We start from the raw sequence: 25793 nt of genomic DNA, 5'->3' as shown, positions 1-25793 counted from the left end.
CTTGAAGACATTCGGTGAGACATATCAAGGGCTTATTAGAATTTTCTAATAGGCCAGACTGTCACTAGAAGTGAAATAGGTCAAGCTATGTATACAGTGATTTACACAAAACTGAAGAAACCTGCTTTCATCTTAAATTGCCAGATAGCTTATATTAAACCATCTCTGATCCTATCTGAATTTCCTCAGTTTTCTATTTTGCATTTTCAATGATATATGATTATCATTATTATTCAGTTATTGTTGTGTAGACTATAATTATTTATTCTCTTAAAATTTTATAATTCATCAATATTCTGTACATTAACAAAAGAATTGGGGTTTTAAAAATAAGTTTCTCTAAGCAAGAAGATAAAAACAGTGCGACTTGAACATTCCAGACTGACCAAAATTATTTATTGATTTATTATTTTAAGGATGTTCTTTGACCCATGGTAGAAAATAAAGAGCAGTGCTTGGATTTGAGATTGTCAGTATTTTATCCTTCTTGTCTAGAGCAGCAGACACTTGGTTTGTGTGATATGAATATAATTCAGAGAGAAACGTAAGATGTATAAAAATTCAGGGAGTCCTTCAGTCTAAAATGGTCCACATTGTTTTGTTTTTCTGAATGATGGTAAACAGATTTGGACAGTTAGTCATGGGTGTTCTTAGAATAAGGTTCCAGCCAGTCTTCATAAACAATGCTTGATCTGTAAAGGAAAAAGAGTTAGATGTTGATTGCATCTTTTCAGAAAGGAAATGGGGAAGGAAATAGTGTAAAGTGAAAAAGAAGAAAAAGCACAAAATGAACCATCATTTCCAAGGTAAGGCATTTCCTTGCTGCAAGAACCTGGTTTCAAGTGCTGCACTTTGGACTGTGATAGTATGGTTTTCTAGAGCAGTAATTGTTAAAAACTACTTCAATTTTTCAAAGAATATAGGCTAATGCTTTTATTATTGTTATGTTCCAACTAAATTAATCAGCTATTCTCTGGTTTGTTGAATCTCCACTGCTTAATTATAGTACAGACAAAGATAGGATCTATACATGAAAGCAAAAACCTCAGAAGTTTTTGCTTGTACACTTTTACAAAAATGTATTTCTAAATAACCCATATCAAGGAGATGGGTTAATATAAATAACTTGTTAGTATTAATATAATATTAATTATATTAATGTGTTCTGGTTAATATAAATAACTTCATTAAGAAGCAATACTAATTATATCCACAGCATATAAGTGAGGCTGTTACATTAAAAAAATACAATATTGAGAAACCCTTATATATTAAAAAGGAAACAGATACCTTGAGAGCTCCATTTAGACAGACATGATGTGCTTGACAAAAGCTGTAGGGATAATACAGTTTAGAGTTAGAACACAGTCAAATTTAATAAGAGAGCAGTATAGTAAGTTAACTCAATTCTAATTATTCCTAGTTATAACTCTAGAGTTTATTTAAACTCTGTATAACTTACTGTTCTTAATACTGGATTTATGGCTTTTCCCCGATTTTGTAAGTTTAGCTTTCTGATTACATGTTATGTTCACATGGTTAAAATTTTTCCTTGAAAGTATGAAAGAGTTTATAAAAAAAAAATGTTCTTCACCACTGTCTCCCAGCTATCTAGTTCCTCTCTTTATAGCAAAGTTGGTAGAGCTATTATGCATGTATAAGAAAATACAAATATATGTTTGTAAAAATCTTTTTTGCACAAATGGTGGCATGTTCTACAAACTCTTTTGCACTTGCTTTTCTCACTTCATAATGTATCTTAGAAATATTACCATAATCATAAACAAGGGTGTCCTTGTTCTTCTTTTAGGTCTGTAGGGAAATTCACTGTGAAGATGTACCAAAATCTATTCGATACATCGTACATTGATGGACATTAAGTTGTTCAAATATTTGGCTATTGCGAGCAACACAGTAATGAATAATGAATATGAATAATCATATATCACTCATTTCACTTGAGTGCAAGTATGTGTAAAGACTACATCCCTTGAAGTAGATTTGCTGGAATTAATAATTAATACCACATCACCACATAGGGATTTTAATGATTTATATTCCCAACAAGAATGCATGAGATCACCTGTTTCCATACACTGTCCTCAACCTAAAGTGTGGTTAAACTTTTAATTTTGGCAATCAGTATATCTAAGTGTAGTGTTAATCTGCATTTCTTTTATTATTTAGTGAAGTTCAGCATATTATATTCATATATATTTTTATTTCCTTCCCTATGAATTGTCTGTTCATGTACTTGTTAATTTTTCTCTTGGGTTGTGGTCTTTTTATTAATTTGTAACTTTTTTTAAAATTAGGCAAATGAACCTTCTGATGTTGATTGCAGATTTTTTTTTCTGGTTTGCTATTTGTCTTTTGACTTTGTTTCTGGTGGCTTGCCACTTAGATAAAAAAAATAATGTGGTTGAATTTATTGAAATTTGTAATACCTTCTGGGTTTTGTATCAGTGCTGGAAATGCCTTCCCATTCCAAAAGTTATAAATAATTTTCCATGGGTTTTATACTTTTAGCTTTTACATTCAAATGTTTGACTCATGTGAAATTTATCCTAGTAGGAGATCGAGATCTGCCTTTATTTCCTAAATGACTATACCCTTGTCCAAACAATATTTATTGAATGATTCTTCTTTTATCTAATGTACTTATGGCAGTACCCGAATGTAAAACATAGTTTATAGGAAAAAAGTAAAGTTTAACCAAGATTGTCAGTGAAGATATGCTTGGCTTAGTTTTTTCTTTTCTCCTGTTCTCTTTTTTTCTCTCCTTTCCACTTCTCTTCCCGCCCCTCTGCTTTTCTTGTCTTACTTTTTTCCAAGTTGTTAGACTTTATAACTCCATATTTATATCAAAGCTGTCAACATAGCTTTATTGAGATGTGGTTAGATTAGTTTCTTGGGGGGATGGATAAGTTTTTCAATTTTGTTGCAAAATTTTAAATTTACAAGTTATATCATGCAACTTTTTTTTTTTGCGGTAAGCGGGCCTCTCACTGCTGTGGCCTATCCCATTGCGGAGCACAGGTTCCGGACGCGCAGGCCCAGCGGCCATGGCTCACAGGCCCAGCCGCTCCGCGGCATGTGGGATCCTCCCAGACCGGGGCACGAACCTGTGTCCCCTGCATCGGCAGGCGGACTCTCAACCGCTGCGCCACCAGGGAAGCCCTATATCATGCAACTTTTTCTTGCATCTTTATTTTGTGTGGTGTGTTGCTTTTCAGACCCTCTGGGTGAAGCTGCTATAAATTGATGGCAGAAAGACATGTACCACAATGTTCATTGCAGCTCTATTTACAATAACCAGGACATGGAAGCAACCTAAGTGTACATCAACAGATGAACGCATAAAGAAGATGTGGCACATATATACAATGGAATATTACTCAGCCATAAAAAGAAGCGAAATTGAGGTATTTGTAGTGAGATGGATGGACTTAGAGTCTGTCATACAGAGTGAAGTAAATCAGATAGAGAAAAACAAATACCATATGCTAACACATATATATGGAATCTAAAAAAAAAAAAGGTTCTGAAGAACCTAGGGGCAGGACTGGAATAAAGACGCAGACATAGAGAATGAACTTGAGGACACGGGGAGTGGGAAAGGTAAGCTGGGACAAAGTGAGAGAATGGCATGGACATATATACACTACCAAATGTAAAATAGATAGCTAGTGGGAAGCAGCCTCATGGCACAGGGAGATCAGCTCAGTGCTTAGTGACCACCTAGAGGGGTGGGATAGGGAGGGTGAGAGGGAGACACAAGAGGGAGGAGATATGGGGATATATGTATATGTATAGCTGATTCACTTTGTTATAAAGCAGAAACTAACACATCATTGTAAAGCAATTATACTCCAATAAAGATGTTAAAAAAAATTGGTGGCAGGAAGTAGAGAATTGGCCACTATGAGATAAATTTCATTTAAGCAAGAACACTAGAAAAGGAGATATAAATTTTAGCACCAGCTTTGCCATTAATGATGTGACCTTCACTAAATAGCTAAGTATCTTTGGCCTTCGGATTCCTCATTTTCATAACTGCTTGCTGTAAAGGATTTTGAGATCTCTCCAACTGTAATATTAAAGGATATTAGTATTTAATATTAAAATTTATTCTGACACAAACTCCATCTTACAGAGGTGTTGTGAAGATCTAACAAGAAAAGATAAAAGTGAAAACACATTTTAACCTGTATAATAATGCACAGGAATGTTAAAACCCACTGGAGTAAATCTTATGTATATAGTCAGGTCCTTACAAGATATCTTTTTAGAGTTATTATATAACTGATTGATAATAAGTAACATTTGTATGTTCTCTTATTGAATAAGAGAGATAGAGAAGATAAGTTGTTTTAAGCTCAAAAGTTGTCCATCGTCAACCCAATCAGTTCAGAGTTGCTGTAACCACCAGAGCATGTGAGATTGTACCTTCATAGTTGATGCAGCCGTTGGAGTCTTCTTGACCTGCCATCAGGGCTTCCACTTCTTCCTCTTTCATCTTTTCACCTGATGAAACAAAACTCTTTCTTCAAAAAGAAAACCAGAGAATATTTTCAACATTCCACTGTAAGTGATCAGTTTTGGACTCCTGGAGACTATAACCTCTCGGAGGATAGAAACTAAGCCCTTCCTGTTCTCTAGCCAGAAGGTTATCAATAAATTGTTTTTGAATAAATGACTTAAATGCACACTATATACCTGATCATCCAAACTCTATCCTGTAAGAACTACAATGCTGCACATTACTTATTCAATACCAATAATTTAAGTTATCATTTCCCCCAAATAAACTCATTGACATTGAGGTTAATTGATATGGTCATTAACTTTTGACTATTCTTTTTCATTTTCTGTTTGTAGTCTTTCCCCCTACTTATTTTGGTTATAACATGATTGCCCTAATTCATGCTCTTTCCTATATATTCTGTTCTATTAAGTCCACTGAAATGAATATTTCTTACCTAGTGTAGCTAGTACATGACGAAGTTCAGCACCCATAACGGTGCCATTGCCTTCCTTGTCAAAGACACGCAGACCCTCAACAAAGTCTTCATAGGTGCCCTGGTCCTTGTTGTTGGAAATAGATTGCATCATGGGCAGAAATTGTTCAAACTCAATTTTCTTGGCATTCATCTCTGGAAGAAATTGCAGTTTGGAGAGTTATTATCTATCATTAAATGCCATCTCTGAGTCACAAATTAAGCTTGAGAGTTCATTCTAGATCATCTGAAAAATCTTCATACAGCTTAAATTTCAGTTGGTAAATGACTGATGACAAAATGTTTGTAATAGATAATAGCATGAGCTCTGGAGTCGTAGTGCTTAAGCTTTTATCCTCAGCCCACCATTTACAACTGTGTGATCATGGGCAAGTTTCTTTTTTTTTAAGTGAGCTATTTATTAATTAATTTATTTAATTTATTTATTTTTGGCTGCCTTGGGTCTTCGGTTGCTGTGTATGGGCTTTCTCTAGTTGCGGTGAGCGGGGGCTACTCTTCGTGCGGTATGTGGGCTTCTCATCCTGGTGGCTTCTCTTGTTGCAGAGCACGGGCTCTAGGCATGGGGGCTTCAGTAGTTGCATCACGGGAGCTCAGTATTTGTGGCTCACGGGCTCTAGAGCGCAGGCTTAAGTTGTGGCGCACTGACTTAGTTGCTCCACAGCATGTGGGATCTTCCTGGACCAGGACTTGAACCCATGTCCCCTGCATTGGCAGGAGGATTCTTAACCACTGCGCCACCAGGGAAGCCCCATGGGCAAGTTCCTTAACCTCTTTGTGCCTCAACTTTTTCATCTCTCAAAAGAGATACCTTGTAGTGGTAGTGTGAGCATTAAATGAGATAATACATGCAAAGTCTCTTACAATATCTGGGACAAACTGAGTGCTCAATCAGTGTTAGCTACTGATTTTATTAGTATTGTCAATTTAATATTTTCTATAAACACTAGGGAAGCAATATAGAAATATACTGATAACAAATCCATTAACATATAAATGTAGCAAAACCTAACTGAACTTTAATATATATTCCACTTTTGTCTGAGCTTTTGTAGAGCCTTCAATTTCTTTAAATTTTAAGTAATTCAGAAAAGAAGCCTGTGAGGAGAGTGTGTGTGTTAAATACTTTGCGATCTCCTGATTTCTCTGCAGTTTTAGAGGCCTGGAGATAAGAATTTTTTTTAGTATCTTCTGACAAGATAAACAGTATTCACAGCAAAAGTATAAAACAGACTATCCTGATGTATACAAATGGATAAAGTTATGTACCCCTAAAATCAAAATTCCCATTCAGCAGTCTTTCCTTATAGTGTAGAAATCTAGTACATTGAGTAATATTAAGAAGATTAAATTTGAATGCTGAATAAATGAACATTTACCTAATAATTCCATTAAAGATTAATGTTTGATAAGTTAGAAGATGGCATTTAAAGATGAATTTGGCTTATTACGCTCTTCCTTTATCTCATGCTCCCAGCTACTTTTTGCATGATTTACTTGGACATTTTCCTCTGAAGAAAATGAAGTTTGAGGAAAATTCCTGCAGACTGATTTAGAGGTAGGTTTTTTTGAAATCAAATTTTTTTTCTTTTGTAATAAAGGAAAATGGTCTTTTCTGGAAAAAAAAAAGATTATTTGCCTTCCCCTCCTTATTTTCCTTATGGCAAGGATAAATAGCCCAAATATCTACTTGAAAAAACTTCAATTTTGTCTCCTTTTTTTTTTGTTCAGAGTGATATTTTTCAATAGACTATTATACTTGCCATGAATCATGGGATTGGAAAAAATTTCCTTGTTCCAGACTAATGACTGGATTACTGTATCCAGCAATGACTTCTTCAATTTTGCCTCTTACATATCAGATCACTGACTTTTGCCTTAGGATTTACCTTGGGGGACTGAATGCAGATTTTGGCTTAGGTTTTTAAGTCTTTTTACAGTTCTTGGAAACAGAAAATAGTTTTATTAAGGTGTCATCTGTGTGTTCTTAAATTAGAAAGCTGAGTTTCCTTTAAGATGGTTTTTTTTTTTTGGCCGCACCCCGCGGCAGGCATATGGGATCTTAGTTCCCCGACCAGGGACCGAACCCATGTCCCCTGCATTGGAAACGTGCAGTCTTAACCACTGGACCACCGGGGAAGTACTGTAGGGTATGTTTAGATAACATGGTGATGATGATGATATCAGCATTAGATATCATTTCCTTTCATTAACATGAAATTATATCATGCTTACAAATTCTAAAGGAAGGTTAACTTATTTTATAAGGATAAAAACTAAGACTCTAGATGGCCAAGAGGCACACTTACCATAAAAAGTAAATTAAACCCTATTCTGTGGAACTTCTCTATAAATCTCTCTCTCACATAAACACACACACACACACACACACACACACACACACACACACACACACACACACACACACACACACACTTCCCAACTTCTTGGAAAAACGTGTTTACCTTCATTGCTGGGGTTTCCCAGAACCGCCTTGACCTCTGCATTGGTGGGATTTGTGCCCAGAGCCCGAAGGACATCACCAACCTGGCTTAAGGTGATCTTGCTATCGCCTGTTCTGTCATATAGGAGAAATGCCTCCTTGAATTCTGAAAGAAGCAAGAAACATTAGGATGCTTTTTTTCTACTTCAGACCAATAAATTAATCCAAACTTCATCAGGGATCCAGTTCAAACTCTCCTCTACAGCTTTTGCCAGTCACTTAAGTTTTTATTGTTGGGCTTTCCCTTTTCTAAGCTCAACTGACAACTCCCTTTGGACATTTCTTTTGGGGTCTATTTTAAAGCAGGATTTCCAGTTTCAAGTCATATGTTCTTATTCATCAGATATGGAAATTGAAACTGCTAGTCATATTTATTCATATCTCCTTCATCTGCCTTGGACACAGGACTGGGTTAAGAAATTCTGAGGCCTTGAGAAATCTTAAGAATTCCTCATAAAATCCCTTATATAATTAACAACGTTAATAAAATTTCAAGAAAACAAATTTTTCAATCGGGGTTGTGTCATGTGAGGTTAAACCAAACTTCTTAACTTATACAGAAAAACCTGCTCTTGAGGTACAAATTTCCTAGGCTCTTCTCTTAACTAGTTTTCTTCAGGAGTAACTTCATTTTTCAGGAAAAAAAGTAGATGAGGCCAATTTCTAAGTTCTATAGTGTCATTTAACCACTTCAATGTATGACTCTAATAGGCTCCGAGTGTAACTGATTCTGAAGACTTATTTGTTTGAATCTATTGCTATGGTGATCACTTTAAACTTTACTCTTTTTTCATAATAACGTATAATAACATGTTGCTGTATTAGCTTTAGAATGTAAGTACACGTTTTAAATTAAAATTTTATGGAGATGAGTATAGATTCACATGCAATTTTAAGAAAAAATACAGAGATCTCTTAAATACTCTGTCTAGTTTCCCCCAATAGTACCATTTTACAGAATTATAGTACACTATCACAACCAGAATATTCACATTGATAAACTCCACCTATTTTACTCAGATTTCCCTAGTTTTACTTGTATTCATGTGTGTATGTAAGCACATATTTTAAAAGTGTCTATTTTTATCACAATCACTCTATTGTTTACTTTCCCTAAATTTTGTCATTCTCCTTTGATAGAATTGGTTTTGCCTTTCAGGATTACATTAACAAGGAATTAAGAAGTATACACCAAAAGGACAGAAAGAGGTGCTACTATGGATTTAGGGGCAAGTAAAGATATTTTAATTGAACTTTTAAAACTTAACTAAATTAAAATTTCTGGAGAACCTAAAAGTACTGATGGCAGCTTGTTGGAGTTAATACCAACAACATTCAAAAACCCATTTGTGAATGAACTGGTAGAGGTGAAAACATTCTTTTTAGTCCATTAGTGGTCTCAGATGAAGAGATGCTATCTAGATAGATTACTCAGCAAAACATCCTATTTAACTATCCCTTCATCCCCTAATCTAAGATTGCACCAGACATTATGTTAACAATCAACTATAAATCATGTTATCATTCTTTGCTGAAATTTCCGCCTCAAGTTCTATGCAAATTGACATCACAGATCATTTCCCCAACTTAAAAGACATGCGGCAGGCACTGTGGGGTCATTAGTCAAATATTATATTTTATCTTTCTACGGGACGTGTGAAACTGAACTATTCTTATTACTGGCTCTAGGCTTTCATGCAGATTGCTCGGAGGGCTCACTATTACCCTGGTCAGATCTTGATGTAGAAATAGGGTTTTATGAGCTGTAATAGAATCTCTCTGACATGAACCCTTTTGTTGATTTAAAGGCCAAGGCCAGAAAAATGTTGCTCTTCCTACACCAGATTTTTAAGGCTTAGTTATTCTCTTGAAGAGTCTAAAACATGGGTTAGCAAATGACTGCCTACGGGCTGGCTGCCTGTTTTTGTAAATAAAGTTTTATTGGAATACAGACATGCCCATTCATTTATGTATTGTCTATGGCTGTTTTCATACCTCAGTGATAGAACTGAGTTGTTTTTACAGAGACTGTTCTGCCAACAAAGCCTAACATGTTTACTGTTTAGCTCTCTAAGAAAAAATTTGCCAGCCCTTAGTCTAGAACAACACTGTTCTAGGGCTTTTTGTGATGATTGAAATGTTCTGTATCTGGGCTGCCCAAAAGGGTAGTAGTTACCTTCCACCTGTGGCTTTTGAGCACTAAAATATGACTAGTGCAAAGGAGAAAGTAGACTTTTAAATGCATTTATTTTTACTTAATTACAGGTTAAATTTAAAGAGCCACATGTGGCTAGTGGCAACTCTACTGGACAGCACAGGACTTACACCTTTAGAATGCTATAATTTTCTAGTGTTTTTTTCTTTACCCCAAACTTGTGATACATTCAAGTAGAGCAGCCATGAGAAAAACTCTAATCACTGAAGAAGGAAGCAAACAAAGCATGTCTTTATTTATTTCTTAAAATGTAATATTTCCTTTTATTTTAAAATGCTTACATTTGTTTTCCTGGCACAGGAGAAAACCAGTCCACCACACCGATGTTTACTGAACCTCTATATCTAAAACCTATTTTACATATGGAGTAATATGGTTAATGTTCAGCATCAAGTCCTCTGTCTCTGAAAGGGTTTTTAAGTCTTCTATTGCTTGGTTCTACCATAGTTTAGCAGTCATAATGACACATAAATTAGATATTTAAGAGGACTGGGGTACAGTAGCAGATAATGTAGCAGCATCATTAGTTAAAATACATTAAAAATCAAACAAATTAGAGTAGAATTACCAACTGTTTTCAATAAGAAAAATTAGTCCTTTGTAGTATAATTTCAAATGATCATGGGTTCTGAGTCATCAGGTCATCTGATTTGTCTGCATGAAGGCATTAACCATGATGTAGATGTATATGAGTCTGTACAATAGCAAATACCCTTTTTTTTCTTAACTGATTTCCAAACATGAGATATTCCAGACACTGAAACAGGCTGAAAAATGTTGAATCCTTTAGATAGAGAACTGAGTATAATTATAATTATGTACCTATGAGTATTATCACAATTATTTATATATTATAAATCATAACATATATACATACTTATCATTATGACCAATATCCAATTTATACAGTATTGTATAACTGAAATTTTCTTCCATCCCTTCCATAGATGTATTTTTGTCTCAGTTTATTTAAATATGTGACTCTTTCACTTCATAAGACATTCTGCCCTACACTTTCCAGTGAAACAAGAGTCTTAGGGCACAGGATCTCTTGGATCCAAAGACCTGAAGAAGAAAAAGTGGAAGTCTTAGGGAAACTATTCATATTCTTTTGAATCTCCAGAATTTGAAGTCTTCTAGTTAGAAACTGTTTCTATGAAATAAATTTCTAATTAATTTAAAGTAATATTAGATTTTGACCCTATCACTAATTCTTTGGATCTTTGAGTCAGTCTCAACACCTCTCTGGGAGCCTGTCCTGCATCTCTAAAGATGGACCAGGAGATGGCTAAGGCTCCTCCCACAGTTTTTTGATAAATAATTTTCCCCTCATTTTCTCTGACTGCACATTTTTTCTATATCCACTTCACCTGCTATTTCTCTCAACTCACTATGGTGGCCACTGAAATTATGTGTATTTGGTAATTGGGCAGTTTTAGAATCAATTTTGTTTTCTAAATTGAATAATTTAGACCTGCCAAATCACTCTTTAGGGATTTGATTAACAAATTAGCCATCCAGACTCCACATATTTTGGGGGGGTATATGTATGGTATTACCTACTGTATCAAATTGGTTCTATTTAGAAATCAGTGAATACAAGAAATTATTTTGTGGTATTTAGCTTTTGTTTGCCTAAACTTTTGATTACTGATTATACGTGAAGGGTTCATGTTGAGAGAATTTATATTTAGAGTGATTGAGAGCATTTATATTTAGAGTGACAACATCAGTGGGGATAATTAGAAAGAGCTAATCTCATCTCAGGAGCGTTGGTTTTCTCACATGCCATCTTTATGAGTGTGCACATATTATATCGTTTAGACTTACCATCCTGCTGTTGCTGAGAGAACTCGATCTGTTAGAAAGAAATTAACCACAAAGAATATTTTAACCAAACAAAAATGTCCTGATTTTTAAATGTATCCAAGCTCATTCCCTGAGTAATCTTCAAAGTAAGCTGAAACTGTATGCCTACTTTTCAGAGTTCAGGCATAGCTTGGATACTAAGAGGTTGAGCCATGCAGTAACATGTCTTGGAGATGAGTGATATTTCAGAGGCTAAGAAGCGCTCTGCCTGCCTCTGGAATAGAGAAGCTCAATTCACTTACCAGCAATCTGGTCAGCACTGAAGGACTGCAATGGCGAGAGAGAGAGGAAGAAAGAAAGAAACAACTAGTACTCTTTCAAATGCGTTGACAGAAGAGAGTGCTCTCTGCTCTGAGATTTTTAGGAAGCTATGTAGGTGTCATAGAATAAGAAGGTTGCCTTAGGATACTTTTGAATCTAGGAAAAATAAAAAGCTGTTGCAAAAGATAGTTAGGGAACATCTTTCTGTATCTTAATCCATGAGTCAATGATTTAACAAATGCTAAATCAAATTCTTTCTGGAATAATATAATAACCTATGGTGTATTTAACATATGTCTAATATAGACACACTGCATTAAAAAGGTCATTTGAAGTCTTTCTTCTATTTAACCAGTATATTTTTACCCAATGCATGGAAAGTAGTTTATTTAATTTTAGTTATCAGCATCATTGGATTTTTTTTAAGGTATAGTATTTTGCTATACCTTTTGCAGGTTTTTCCCTAAATTTAGATATAATAAAACTTATGTGATACAGAAAGTTGGTGAAGCATAAAGTACTGTTTTTGGGAGTAAGACATATTTTTCCAGTTGGCATAATACCTTGAATTAATCTCTCCTGTCCTCAACCCACTTTAATAAAAACCAAAAGTAGATTCTACACACATACTGAATATGTTCTCTCCTCGATTTTATTCCTATCTACTGTCTATATCTGTCTATAAATTACAAGTAGTTTTCTCACAGGACCCACCATGATGGAGCTTCTGGGCTGCAGACAGCGGCGAAGCTGAAGAGTGAGTTGAGGGCTGCTCCAATCCCTGAGTGGGGGCCTCCCTTGCCGAGGCTGCCTTTTATTTCTGGAGAAGCTGTGACCTCACAGCTAGCATCAGGTTTCAGAGAGAAGTAGCCACTCCCCTTGGAGAGTTTTTTAGCTTTCTTAGGGCAAAGGGGAAGAGGGATCTGTACCCTGAGGTCTATTTTTAGGAAATCAGAACCTAAGAGTGGACAGCCATGGTGAGACCAATGCCTATCAGTACTTTTATGGTCTTTATCCCTGAGATGTTTTCTTGAGCATCTTCCTTTAAGAAACTTCCCATTTGTTCAGTGGCAGAGGAGCTTAGAATTTCTCTAAAGGCTACAGCTGATCCCTTCTCTTGGTGAATTATGGACTTTGCAAACTTCAAGTCAGCAGTTTTGGTATAAATGGAACTTTCTGGATGGGACTGGTTTGGGATTTCAAATGGCAACTGCTATAGAAGAAACACTCTCTGCAGTTCTGTCCCTTATGGTAAAGTTCAGAGGACTTGAAAGGGGTACATACATTTTGTGTGTTTCTAGGGTCTACCCAAGTGAAAATCTGGTCAGTTTGTGAAATCTCCAATTAAAGACCACTCTTTGTACCTTGTATTTTCAGGAGTATAGAGTTTATCTAAGCCAGGAATGGTTTCAATCTCCATTTTCAGCACTCTCCCTCAGTTTTCTTACATTAGGGCTTGGTATTTGCTTTCCTACCTGTTACCTTTATGGTGGCTGACTAGTCATATTTTTTGAATTCATGAAGTTCTTCTAGGAGGGAAAGCTGATGGACCATTTTGTGTTCTTTTTCTCTCATTCTGTACATGTTCTTTTAAAATTTAAAAATGTTGCTTATGTTCTTACCAGAATGTGCTGATTCCCTTTCTGCCATGTCAAACATTTTATGACTCAGTCACCAGACTGAGAACCAAAAGAATACAAAGCAGGTGTTGTGAAATGCAAAGTTGTACTTTAGAATTTTAAAGGTATCCATGGCATTGGCTCGTAGTAAGTTTTTATGACAGCTTACCTGAAAATAGGGGACAACGCCCTTCCTAGAATGGTACTGAGCAGAGACCAGTCTAGTCAGAACTAAAGTTCAGACATGTTTATCAGTTTTCTACATATTTAAAGCAGCTCAAAGGCATAAAGAATGTTAGAGATAAATTCTAATTTAAGTACTGTTTCAGCAACTATTTTTAACGGAATGGTCACAAAAAGCATAATCTCCCTCTGCTAGGCAGATGTATACTTTGCAGCTTTTCCCCATGCCATTTGGAAAGAAATCAGCATTTAAACGCATATCATTTTTTGTCCAAAGTTTGTAAGTAGTGAAAAAGATCTCATGGAGTCTGAGTCCCAAAATTAGAATTGAAAATATAACTTAAAAAATATTAGTAGTTGGGGCTTCCCTGGTGGTGCAGTGGTTGAGAGTCCGCCTGCCAATGCAGGGGACACGGGTTTGTGCCCCGGTCCGGGAAGGTCCCACATGCCGCGGAGCCGCTGGGCCCGTGAGCCATGGCCGCTGACCCTGCGCGTCCGGAGCCTGTGCTCCGCAACGGGAGAGGCCACAACAGTGAAAGGCCCGCATACCACCCAAAAAAAAAAAAAAAAAAAAGTAGCCAGGTAGACATATCTTCATGAATAGATTGACATTTTGAGAGGTTGTTGGGAAATGGAAGTTAATAGAAAAAATTTAAATCCTTAGACTCATTAGGGGAAAATGAGAGGGAGGGACAAAGGTAGAAATTTGTCACCTTTGATAGTTGTGTAATTTGGAGTCTCATGATTTCTGATGCAAAAATTAAAGCCATTAGAGCAGACCATGTTTCTTTGTGTTTTACTCTTGTATTTAGGTATTGTGTCCTTAAATTTGAATTGCCCTATGATCAGTATTGAGCACTAGCATATATCTTTGGTAGAATTAATAACTATAGATAATACAAAACAAACTCATCAAAGTTGTCTTACATAATGCCCATCCCATCATATAACCTACATAATGCTCATTTTCATTTTTTTCAGACAGAAAAATGTGTCCTTGAATACATATAAAATACAATCAATTTGTGTCAAATCTGTCAAGTAAACTGGAAAGTCGTTTTAATAGCTGTATTTACGTTATAAAATAGCTATTCATAACCACTTGCCTATTATGTAAAGGTTTATTATTTATTAAAATATAATGGAGGCAGTTAAACTATTTCACTCTAGTTTTTACCTGTATCTTTATCACATAGAGAATGAGAGTGTAGATTTTTTTGTCCTTACTGAGGATCAAAGTAAACATTTAAGCAAGCTATTGGCAATGGTAGAGAAGGCTACAGTTTAGTCTAGTCTAGACCATAAGCTATAGTTTAAAAGTAAGAAGACCTAGATATTGTGCCCATAGAATAAGTGGGAGATGCTATTTATTCTCTGGTACACTTTTACAAATGGCCAAAACATTCTCTTGTATCTCTTCCTGGGTGTTATAATGATGAAGTAATCAACCCTTTGAAGAAAGGCGTGATATGAATACAAAATGTCAGCTGATTTTGGACTCAGTTTGCTATGTCATCATTTGGTTTGTTTTGAAAATTAGATTTTAAGTCTCTTCTATCTGGAATGTTCTCCTTTCATTTCTGCTTCTTAGAAATTAACTATCCTTCAAAGCCCTTGAAAGAACCTTTACTATTTGCCTAGCTCCTAGGATACTAGGAGCTATCCTTTCTGCCACTGAAATATGTTTTAACCTTCCTGACTGTAAACTTTTGGGAAGCACAGGCTGTTACTGGAGACCATTTCCCTTGGTCCATGATGTGAACCCAAGTGTGAGCCTCTCCCTCCTGGAATGCTACCCCTGCCTTATACTTAGATTGTATCCTCCATAACTCTATAAAATACCTTGCCTATATTATATGCTCAGCAGAATTTTAATTAAATTAAAATCTTTAGAACAGATGTATAGTAAGTTCCTCCTTCAAACAAGTCTTCTCCTCTAGGATATTATCTTTTAAAAAATTTTTTATTTTTATTTTATTTTTTCCTGAAGATTTATTTTTTATTTATTTTTTTAAAAAATTATTTATTTATTTAACATCTTTATTGGAGTATAATTGCTTTACAATGGTGTGTTAGTTTCTGCTGTATAACAAAGTGAATCAGCTATACATATACATATATCCCCATATCTCCTCCCTCTTGTGTCTCCCTCTCACCCTCCCTATCCCACCCCTCTAGGTGGTCACTAAGCACTGAGCTGATCTCCCTGTGCCATGAGGCTGCTTCCCACTAGCTATCTATTTTACATTTGGTAGTGTATATATGTCCATGCCACTCTCTCAATTCGTCCCAGCTTACCCTTCCCCCTCCCTGTGTCCTCAAGTCCATTCTCCACTTCTGCGTCTTTATTCCAGTCCTGCCCCTAGGTTCTTCAGAAACCAGTTTTTTGTTTTTTACATTCCATATATATGTGTTAGCATACGGTATTTGTTTTTCTCTTTCTGACTTACTTCACTCTGTATGACAGACTCTAGGTCCATAGGATATTATCTTCCTTGAGAGAACGGACCTTGTCAGTTCCTTCAAAGAGCTTACATTCTAGAGTAGGGGCACACATTCTTCTTTGGTGCTGTATCTCCAGCACCTAGAACTGCCATGCATATAGTAGGCATGCTCATTTTAAGTTATTGATGTATATGCCTTTATATTTCCAGAATCTTTCCTTAGATTTTATATAAATGTTATGATCAGGACTTCTAATTTGCCAACCCCCAATTTGTTTTTTTAAAGGGTGTTTCCATTTTAGCCTAAATACTTATCTTAGACTGTTGGTAAAATAACTGCCTTCCACATTTTTACGATTTATGTACTATTTAGTATTGGATTTAGGTAAGTAGTAGTCAGCAAGGTACTGGTACTAAAAAAGATTTTTATTGCAATGTTTTCAGATTATTTTTCACTTTGTGAAGTACTTTTCTAATAGTAATCATGAGGTTTGGTTAATTGATTAAAGACAAGATAAAATTTCTGGTATATAGAAGGAATTGATTTATAGAAAAATATTAAAATGCATTTAATCAAACAGGCTCTGGAATTGATGTATCTTAAGCTTTAGTATAACAAGAAGAGCTATAATTAAAGACGATCTGGAAGTTATGTGATGTTGAATACTGAGGGCTAATGCCCTAGGAAGGAACATAGACTACAGTCTTTAAAGAACTTCATCATCACTGCTAGATATTACAATAGGGCTAATGACTGGTGAGGCTAAGTAAAGACCTTAATCTAACCAGGGCCAGTTTTCAATCAAGAAAACATTGCTGCATGTTCTTTGATTTAATGCCTGGCAGGGAGAACAAAGACCTGGATGTATGCAAACCCTAACAAAAACTTAATAATTTTCACTCCAATCTTAGAGTTATGAGGAATCATTGTAAAAGGCTAGCAGAAGTACTATTTTGGAACTCTGAGAGTTTTGTGCTTCAGAACAATTCACTTAATTTAAAGGAAATAGATATTTTTATTGCAGTTTTTTATTTCAACAAAGGATATATTTAGGCTGGTGACTCTAACATGGTATAAAAAGGAGAAATTAAGATCAATGAGAATACAGTAGCAGCCCAGGTTGTCTAATACAAGAGAGAATAGATGGTTATATTGGATAAACTGATCTGAATAGAAGAGGAAATGAGTAATTCTGTGGTTAGGATGCCTAGACTAGTCAACTGAATTCAGTCACATTAGAGCAAAGGCTGAATTATTAAAATAATACAATTTAGACCCACAGGAATTAACAAAGAGGTTTAAGTGAATTTTAATAAAAATGTGACCTAAGTCTATACTACTTTGGATTTCTCATCAGCTTTCCCGTGAGAGTTGCACCTGCTCTACTTTGTGCATTTGTTTGTATGCAATTTAATTTAAAAATCCAAGTTGTGTTTATGTTCTTTCCTTCCTCTTTTTATTTTTAAAATAAAAGCATTTGTGAAAAATGCTTTGAAAAATGCTTTGTGTATGTGTTTTAAGAAATTATAAGTATCTGCTTTTTCCTCCATATCTGGAGTAGAAGTTCTGTTAGTGACAACAGGGATATATGAATATTGATATTACTATTTTGGAGATTTCAGGTCTTTGATATGGTGGAAAGAGACTTAGATGGGGATTGAGGTATTCTGAATTTTGTTCTGGCTCTCCTGTAACAAATCATGTGTCTTTTGATTAAATAGCTTCTTTTATCTGGGTTATAGCTTTCTCAAATATAAAATATTAAACTGCATGATTTTTGTGGTTGCTTATGGTTCTATAATGTTGTGAGTTTTCCATCCTTTTGTCAGTAGTATCTATAGCAACTCACTTTTTTTTTTAATGGAAAAGGGCAATTTGCCTAAAAATTTGGTAAATGATATTATTTTGAAGTAGTTTAGATAAAGAGGAGTTAAGCAAAATAAAATTTCATAACACTGTGTTCAGATGAGTATTTTATAGCTCACTTATATCAGGAGATGGTATATCATTGGGTACTTACTAGGTACAAAGAACCTCACTTGCCACAGTGGAAGGAAGAAGATAAAGTTGAATAAGATGTGGTTTTATCTTTAGGAAAAATTTTCTGCTCTGGCTTCAACTCACTATTATTAATTTATGATCAAAATAACAAAGATTTATCATCCATATAATTTACATTTTAGCCAGTATAACTGAAGCCATTACTACTAGTATATAGCAATTTTTGCCCTCCAGGTTCTGATTTGCGGGGAGAAACAAACCGTAGAAGTTGATGCAGAAACAAACTACGGAAAATCTTATTTTCATAAAAAAGCTATTCCAGTATGAAGAGAAGCAGAAGAAAGTGTAGTATCAGCAGACTAAATATAATCCTTTCCACAGTTTCCATGAGTCAAATGGTGCTTAATGCCGGGTAATTATGGAAAGGCTTCTAAAGACAACTTGCCAGGGGGTTCATTTCAGCACTGAAATGTCGAGAGGCTAAATTTGGCACTGTCACTTTGTGGTCTCCTTGTCTTGCACAAATTTCATTATCTTTAAAATTAAAAGTGCTGTTCACTATTAATTGGTGAACATACATATTCCTTTCCAAACTGCCTTTTACATTGCAAAGACATTACCCAGTTACATATTACTTAAAATATAATTTTAGACAGAGTTACAGAATGCCCTTTAATATCTTCCCACTCCACTCCACCTGTTCTCTTCTTTTACAGAGTAGATGTTTCAAAGTGGAAACTTGTTACTGATACCTAGTGATAATCTCACATAAATTTTGGTTTGCTTCTGAGGTTATAATCATGCCACAAATGGATGAATATCGCAATTGGTTGAGATTTTAGTTGTATTAAAAATTAGTCTGTATTAAAAGGCCAGAGTAAAAGAAGACAAACTCTTAAAATTATATAAAGAAAACTTAGAAACAACTTATGTCTTCACTTATTTAGACATATGTCTTCACTTCTAATTAGAAATTGACTATGTTTTCTATTCCTATTTCTTTTCCTCAGATTAGTTAAGATTTAATCATTATACACGTGGCATTATATTTCTATATATGACTCCAAAAGAATATTTGTTGAGATTTCCAGTTTAAATCATGCTACTTATTTGTAAACAAAATAGAAACCCATCCCATTCTTAGAATATTAACCTGATGGAAAAATTTGGAGGTCATGTTTGAAATATGTGTATGTTTAATTAAACAAAAGCAAAATTATTTTAAAATACAATAAATTTCACTACATTTAACAATATTAAAAAATACTTTGGTATAGTTTTTTTCAAGCTTTATTGAGATATAATTTACATATAATATTGTATAAGTTTAAGGTGTACAACATGATGATTTAACACATGATAACTTTGATATGTGAAATGATTACCACAGTAAGGTTAGTTGGTTAACATAGCCATCATACTACACAGTTATATATATATATTTTTTTTGTGGTGAAAACTTTTAAAATTTATTCTCTTAGCAACTTTCAAGTATACAATATGGTACTGTTAACTATAGTCACTATGTTGTATTTTAGATCCCAGAACTTATTAATCTTACAACTTGCAAGTTTGTACCCTCCGTTCACCTTCACTCTTTTCTCCCATCCCCACCCGACCCTAGCAACTACCAGTCTACTCTCATAATAGCATTTTTAACATCCATGTTCCATTTACAACTTTTTACAGGAAGCTGGAGCAAAGTGACTGGGGGTCTTTCTAGTTTCTTAATATCTCACCTTCCATCTGTAAATGAGAACACCCAACCCGTCAGCAACAGGTGCTAAGATAGGGGGAAGCTGAGGAAAACAAAACAGTAATGAACTGCCAAGGTCAAAAGTCTTGATGAACTAGCTCTGATGTGTGCCTCTCACCCCCTCTTCTGGCTACCGAAGGGCTGTGAAGGGCAATGTGAGAATCACCCTTATATTGACCACTCTTAACCTCATATCCTTAAGAGCAAAAAAGGTTCCTTTTCACATTCTTGGAAACAGCAACTTCCTTTTTATAAAGAGGAGGTAGTTTAGGATATGGTTAACACAATTGACTCTGGATTTGGCCTGCTAGGTTATATCCTAGCTCTGTCACATACTTGTTATTTGATCATGGGCCTGACATTGAACCTCATTTAGGCTCAGCTTCTTTTCTTGCAAAATGAGGCTAAAAACAACCTTAGTGTAATGTTTTGTGGATTAAATAAGATAATAAGGCACAGAGTAAATTCATAATAAATATTGATTATTATATTACAAAAAACTTTATAATTTTCAAAGCCTTTCATGAGCCATGACCTCATTTGATTTTTCCAACAATCCTTCTAAGTAGGACTGGGTTTGTATCAGCTTTGTTAGAGATGAGAAAAAATAATTTATAGATTAACACAAAAGGTCCTATACCTGGACAAGGACAAGTCAGGTGTTTCAATGAATACATAATATTTGCCTCCACTGAATACTCATCATTAAGTAGATGTATTTATTGAGAATACTATATTTCCACCTTATTAACTGAAAGTTTAAATCTTCCCAAGCATATGGTCAATTGTTGCTGTGAGATTTGTTATTTGATGAGTTTCTGTCAATGCATTCTGTACCGTTACCACTTTTTGTAATGTCGCCCGCAGTATCTGGTCAGGGATGACCTGATTGAGTGGTGAATACAACGAGAATTAAAATTTAAGCAGCACAATGACAGACATGATTCAAAGTCCCATCACCTCAGAGCAATCCTGACATATCAGCTAAGGCATGCATCATGCAAAACATTTGCTTAAACATTGAAGATCTTTTAAAATCTAGGCACATGGTCATCTCATACTTATTTACTTTTGTTATTTCATTTGGTTACAGTTTTGGGCAACAGGTGTTAATTCTTGTGTTTGTACTTGAAACTAAACTTATGCTGGGTTTTACTTCCCACACTTGGCGATTCTGTCAGGCTTTAGTCTGGGCATTGTTGCTGGAAGTATCAGCTCTCTGAAAGCAAAGAGTGCTTAGAACCACCCAGGACGGTAGCTTTAATGTTCAGATATCAGCAGTATTTGTGTTTTGGAAAAGGATATTCATAGAAAATCCATGGGGCTAGGACATCAGGTAAGCATTCCCTCAGAAAATATAAAAGGTTTTATGTCAGAACAACCAAAGAAATGTTCTAAAGAAATAACCAATAAAGCAGGAAATCAGGTTGGAAAACACATTTAAAAAATTGATAAAACTCATTCATATTGTTCAGAGTTTATGCAGAGTCAAATATGTGGCTAGTAACATAGTATATTATAATATGGAACATAGATATTAACTGGGATAGTATTGAGGGATTAAATACTATGATTGTAATGACTATAATACTACGCTAAAATAGTTCCACTTAAACGTCAGCCCTACTCAAAGTGTAAAGAACAGCTAGATTTCCAATCTTATATGATTTATGAAAGAAAGTGTAAAATTCAATTAAGTTTTGTTCTTTATCGAGTTTTCAGAAAGTTAATGAACACATATAACAACTCGATTAATTTCTTTAAAGTTCATTTTCTCTGCTTGAAAAACGTTTATAACTTATATGAGGTAATATATCTAGAAATATCATTACATGATTAAAAGCATCATAATATGAAATGTTTTAATGCACATTTTAATTAGTCTTCTTACCTATTGGGATGAAATTAGATTTTATAAAGTTCTCAAGTTGCATCACATTCTTTGGCTATGTTATAATATCTATAAATATGCACTGATTTCATATTGTTGAATGCATATCATTAAAGCCATTTAAATTCTTTTGCAAAAATATGCTTCTTTTCTTTGTTCTCTTTCCATTAGGAACGGGCTCTCTGAATGAAAGATAATCTGTTTCTTCTAGATTCATTTAACTTCTCCTTTTTTGGTTTGTGTCCCTTATCAACATCCATCACATCTTTAATTCTACAATGAAATAGTGAAGATGGAGCATATCCCATCTTTACAGAGACTCTCTAGGAGTATTTCCTTCTTTTGCTTAGCTGTACTAGTTCACACTAGCATTAATTCAAGATATAGATGAAAGGATAAACCAGTTTTCAAGATACAGAAAAGCATCACTTCTCTGCTATGAAGAAGCAATCAGTTTAGTTTTTGGATTTAAAAAGTGATTTTTTGTCTTTTCTTGGAGACTTCTTACCTGCCAAACTAAATTTTTATTTATTTACTTATTCTTACTCTGTTCTTTGGGGAAGAAAATTAATGCCTCTTTTCATTAGTGGCATACTTCTTTTTCTCCTTAAGAAGACACATTTTTTTCCTTTCCAAATGCTTGTAGTCCCAGATACAAAGGGATGATATTGTCTTATAAATCACAGTAAATATAAAGAGGAGTAGCTTTGACACTGATTCATAAAATGGGGAGTCAAAGAATAGAGGCAATTGGAATTATTGCAGTGGCTATAATCATGCTTATTGTATAATGTAGTCAGTGTGCATCTATAAGATATATTAACTAGTATTGCTAGAGATGAAAAATTTGATTTCCTCATAATGAACTGTATGCATGTAGTCCTCAAGACAGAAAAACATTTACTGGAAGATATGACATTCATTTTTGTCTCCTAAGTGGATATAAATTAAGAATAGTTCCTGATCAATATTAGATTCTACGACCAACTATTTTCCAAATATGACTTCAGTTACCTACTAACTCAAGAGAAAATGTCTGTCAAGATCTATTTCTACTCTGAAACATAAAATTTCATGTTTAATTGGAATGCTATAAAAATTTGGAATATATTTACTTAATATCATCATATACATCTAAGGGTGATCTGATTCAATATTTATCTCAGGAATATTTTTAAGAATCTACAGTTATACTCAAATAGTCAATGAATTATTTATTTATAGGTTAGCTTGGCTGTTGCAAGTAAACAGCATATTAAATGTCAGCAAGTATTAAGTTAGCAAAATTCAGATTTATTAAGCACAGAACTATTGGCTTAAGTGAAATGATCACCTCCTAGGCACTTTCACCCACTAGTTTTCCATATAAGGCAGGGTTCCCTAGATGAAGATTTTCAAACTGTCATTCAGACCAATCAGAGCCCAATGAATGAGGAGATGGTGCACATTTGATGGGTCACATTGCCAAGAGGAAACAGGCACATCCATGGCGTCATTCTTCCAAAAGCGGATAATCTTTTGGCAGTGGAGAACTTTGATCACAGCAAAGTGTTGACATGAAAATCAATCACATTCTCTTTAGTTCAAGATCAGTATGCAAGAGGTCAAAGACATAAGCTCAAAGCCGTATAACTAGCAAGTTTTACCATATTTGGGGGGGGGGTTAGTTTCATTTAGAAGCAACTCACATTCTGAATTAAATAATGTATATATAAATAAACAAGATGACAGTTATAGTCACTGAAACACTTGAGTGCGTAGTTGTCTGCACTGGGATGTCATTTAGTGTGGTATCAAACTTTATTAAGCAAAGCTGGAGGGGGAATTGAATTGCAAAAATCTCTTTTTCATATGAAATAAAGCAGATGTCAAATAAATACATCTCGGACAACTGGGTCATCAGCTGTTTTTAAACTTTTGGAAACAAGTAGGGACTAAAACTTTCCTTTTGATGTAGCTTTAAGGAAGAGATCCAGTTTCCATAGAGATTTTATTAAAAAAAAAAAAAAAGAAACCACTGGTTTAAATGTTTGTAAAATTATACATTTTGCACTTCGACAATTTAGGGAAAAAAGGAAACAAACAAAAAGTAGAGCAAATACAGGTTCCAAATATAATGCCATACTCATAATAATTTTAGTGAAATTATATGCTACAGTTTATTTACTTTTTAAATCAAGATTCTCTTCTACCCAAATCCACCAGTTTGCTTAGTAATTCCATTCCTCTCAATGAAAAATATGCCCCTCTGAAAGTTCCTAGTGTTCCCTACTGTTGAAAGATGTTTCAGTGACCAAACAGTTCACCCTTTTCATTACCTTAATGGCAGAGAGGTCAATCTTTGCTTCTTTGGGTGGGGCAGGTGCAGGTGCAGGTGCCGGGGCAGGGGCAGGGGCTGGGGCAGCAGCGGCAGCAGGTTTCTTCACGTCCTTCTTTGGTGCCATTGTGTTTAAAAGGATGGGTTTAAAAAAAAAGAGAAGGAGAACCTCCTAAAGAACCTGTCAAACTGATTCTTGGAAGAGGAGTGGTGGTTCGCCTGATCCACAGACTGGTGTCTTGAGGTGGACCCAGAGCATTAAATGGTATAAGGACATGCATATATAGTTCACTTAGTGCCTAACAGCATCTTGACACTTGAGGCTGGATTGGACAGTTTGCTAGTCCAGGGGGATGGCATTCCGGCCCAGACTATAAATGGAAACTAAAGGGTCAGGGCTTCATCAATTTTTTTAACTCCTCGTGTGCTGTTCTTCCCCCCTCCCTCTACCTCCATGTATAAAGGAGAAAGAAGTATGACAAAGCCAGCCAGATTCAGATCCTTTGGTGAAAGTAAAGTAGATTGACTGATCCTTTCTCTTGGTAGAATGACAGTTCTGCTGAAGTTGTAAATCTTTTTCCCCCCTATGCCTAAGAAACTTTCCTGAAGGATTTGATTTCAACTTGGAATTTTGGCAGAGGCAGTATCACCAGCTTTCACGCAGCTTATTTTCTCATGCCCCTCCTCCCTTGCCATAATTTGCAAGAAAATGTTTGTCAGCAAAGAGGTGGTGGTGTTTAAAAATAAAAAGCAGACGTATAAGGAAAGCCCATTAAGTCTTAAAGTGGCTTCCCTTCTAGGGAGTACAAACTCTGACTCTCTCTCTCTCTTAAATGGTGGTGAATTGTATGCTAAGAAAAATAATTAAAAACCCCTTCCTGTCACTTAACTTTTTTCTATAATGAAAAATATCAAATGGGATGGAAATAACAGGAGGATTTACCCTCTTGCCAAACACTTTTTCTAAGAGTTAAGTAACTTTCAATCACAGTAGATATTTATCCATTTTACTTCCTAAATGGAACTAAGCCTAATTATTTATCACCTAAAATTTTTATCCATACTAGGGAGATAAGATAAAATTTTAAATTTACCTAAGTGGCCAGAGAGATAAAGAGAGAAAAGGACTTTATCAGTAGGTGGAAATTTTGGTGAGTAACTTGAAAGTTTTTCCTTTTCTGTCCTTGGCTTTCTCAGTTTGCAAGACTAGACTGTCATATGAAGAAACACGTGATTAGCCAATGTGCTAATCCTGTGATTAGCCAATGCACAACCCTCACTTCTGTTAACTTGTGAGATATATAATTACTGAGTAGTCATTAATCAGTAAAAAACCAACAAACAAAAACAAAACCAAAAAAATCCAATAGCAAGTTTGGGATTTTTTTTTTTTTTTTTTTTTTTTTGCGGTACGCGGGCCTCTCACTGTTGTGGCCTCTCCTGTTGCGGAGCACAGGCTCCGGACACGGACACGCTGGCTCACCGGCCATGGCTCACAGGCCCAGCCGCTCCGCGGCATGTGGGATCCTCCCAGACCGGGGCACGAACCCGCGTCCCCCGCATCGGCAGGCGGACTCCCAACTACTGCGCCACCAGGGAAGCCCCAAGTTTGGGATTTTAAAAGAGCAAATTTACACATTACATATATAAGAATATATAAACATTATATGTATGTTTACTTATACATATAAAGTATACATATATAAGTGTATATG

The 25793-nt window shown here is 35.2% G+C and overlaps 1 protein-coding gene across 3 annotated transcripts; it reads right to left on the bottom strand.

Moving 5' to 3' along the window:
• Positions 1-374: 374 nt before the first annotated feature.
• On the bottom strand, positions 375-24329 carry MYL1 (myosin light chain 1). Of its 3 annotated transcripts, none has more exons than XM_027114630.1 (7): positions 24080-24329; positions 11567-11594; positions 7484-7627; positions 4983-5156; positions 4450-4527; positions 1291-1333; positions 375-692 (listed from the first exon to the last, which is right to left on the bottom strand). In XM_027114630.1, the coding sequence occupies exons 1-6, from the start codon at positions 24203-24205 to the stop codon at positions 1305-1307; spliced, it is 579 nt and encodes a 192-aa protein (XP_026970431.1). In that variant the 5' UTR covers positions 24206-24329; the 3' UTR covers positions 375-692; positions 1291-1304. The 3 variants fall into 3 exon arrangements, with proteins under 3 accessions (XP_026970431.1, XP_026970421.1, XP_026970413.1); XM_027114620.1 differs by lacking the exons at positions 11567-11594; positions 24080-24329 and adding exons at positions 11848-11872; positions 12581-12669; XM_027114612.1 differs by lacking the exon at positions 24080-24329 and adding an exon at positions 12581-12658.
• Positions 24330-25793: the final 1464 nt, after the last annotated feature.

This window comes from Aethalodelphis obliquidens, unplaced genomic scaffold (assembly GCF_003676395.1).
Source record: "Aethalodelphis obliquidens isolate GAN/ISIS:26980383/991018 unplaced genomic scaffold, ASM367639v1 scaffold2, whole genome shotgun sequence".
Lineage (NCBI taxonomy): Eukaryota > Metazoa > Chordata > Mammalia > Artiodactyla > Delphinidae > Aethalodelphis > Aethalodelphis obliquidens.
The sequence above is the reverse complement of the archived record's forward strand: the minus strand, read 5'-3'. Positions and strand labels throughout refer to the sequence as shown.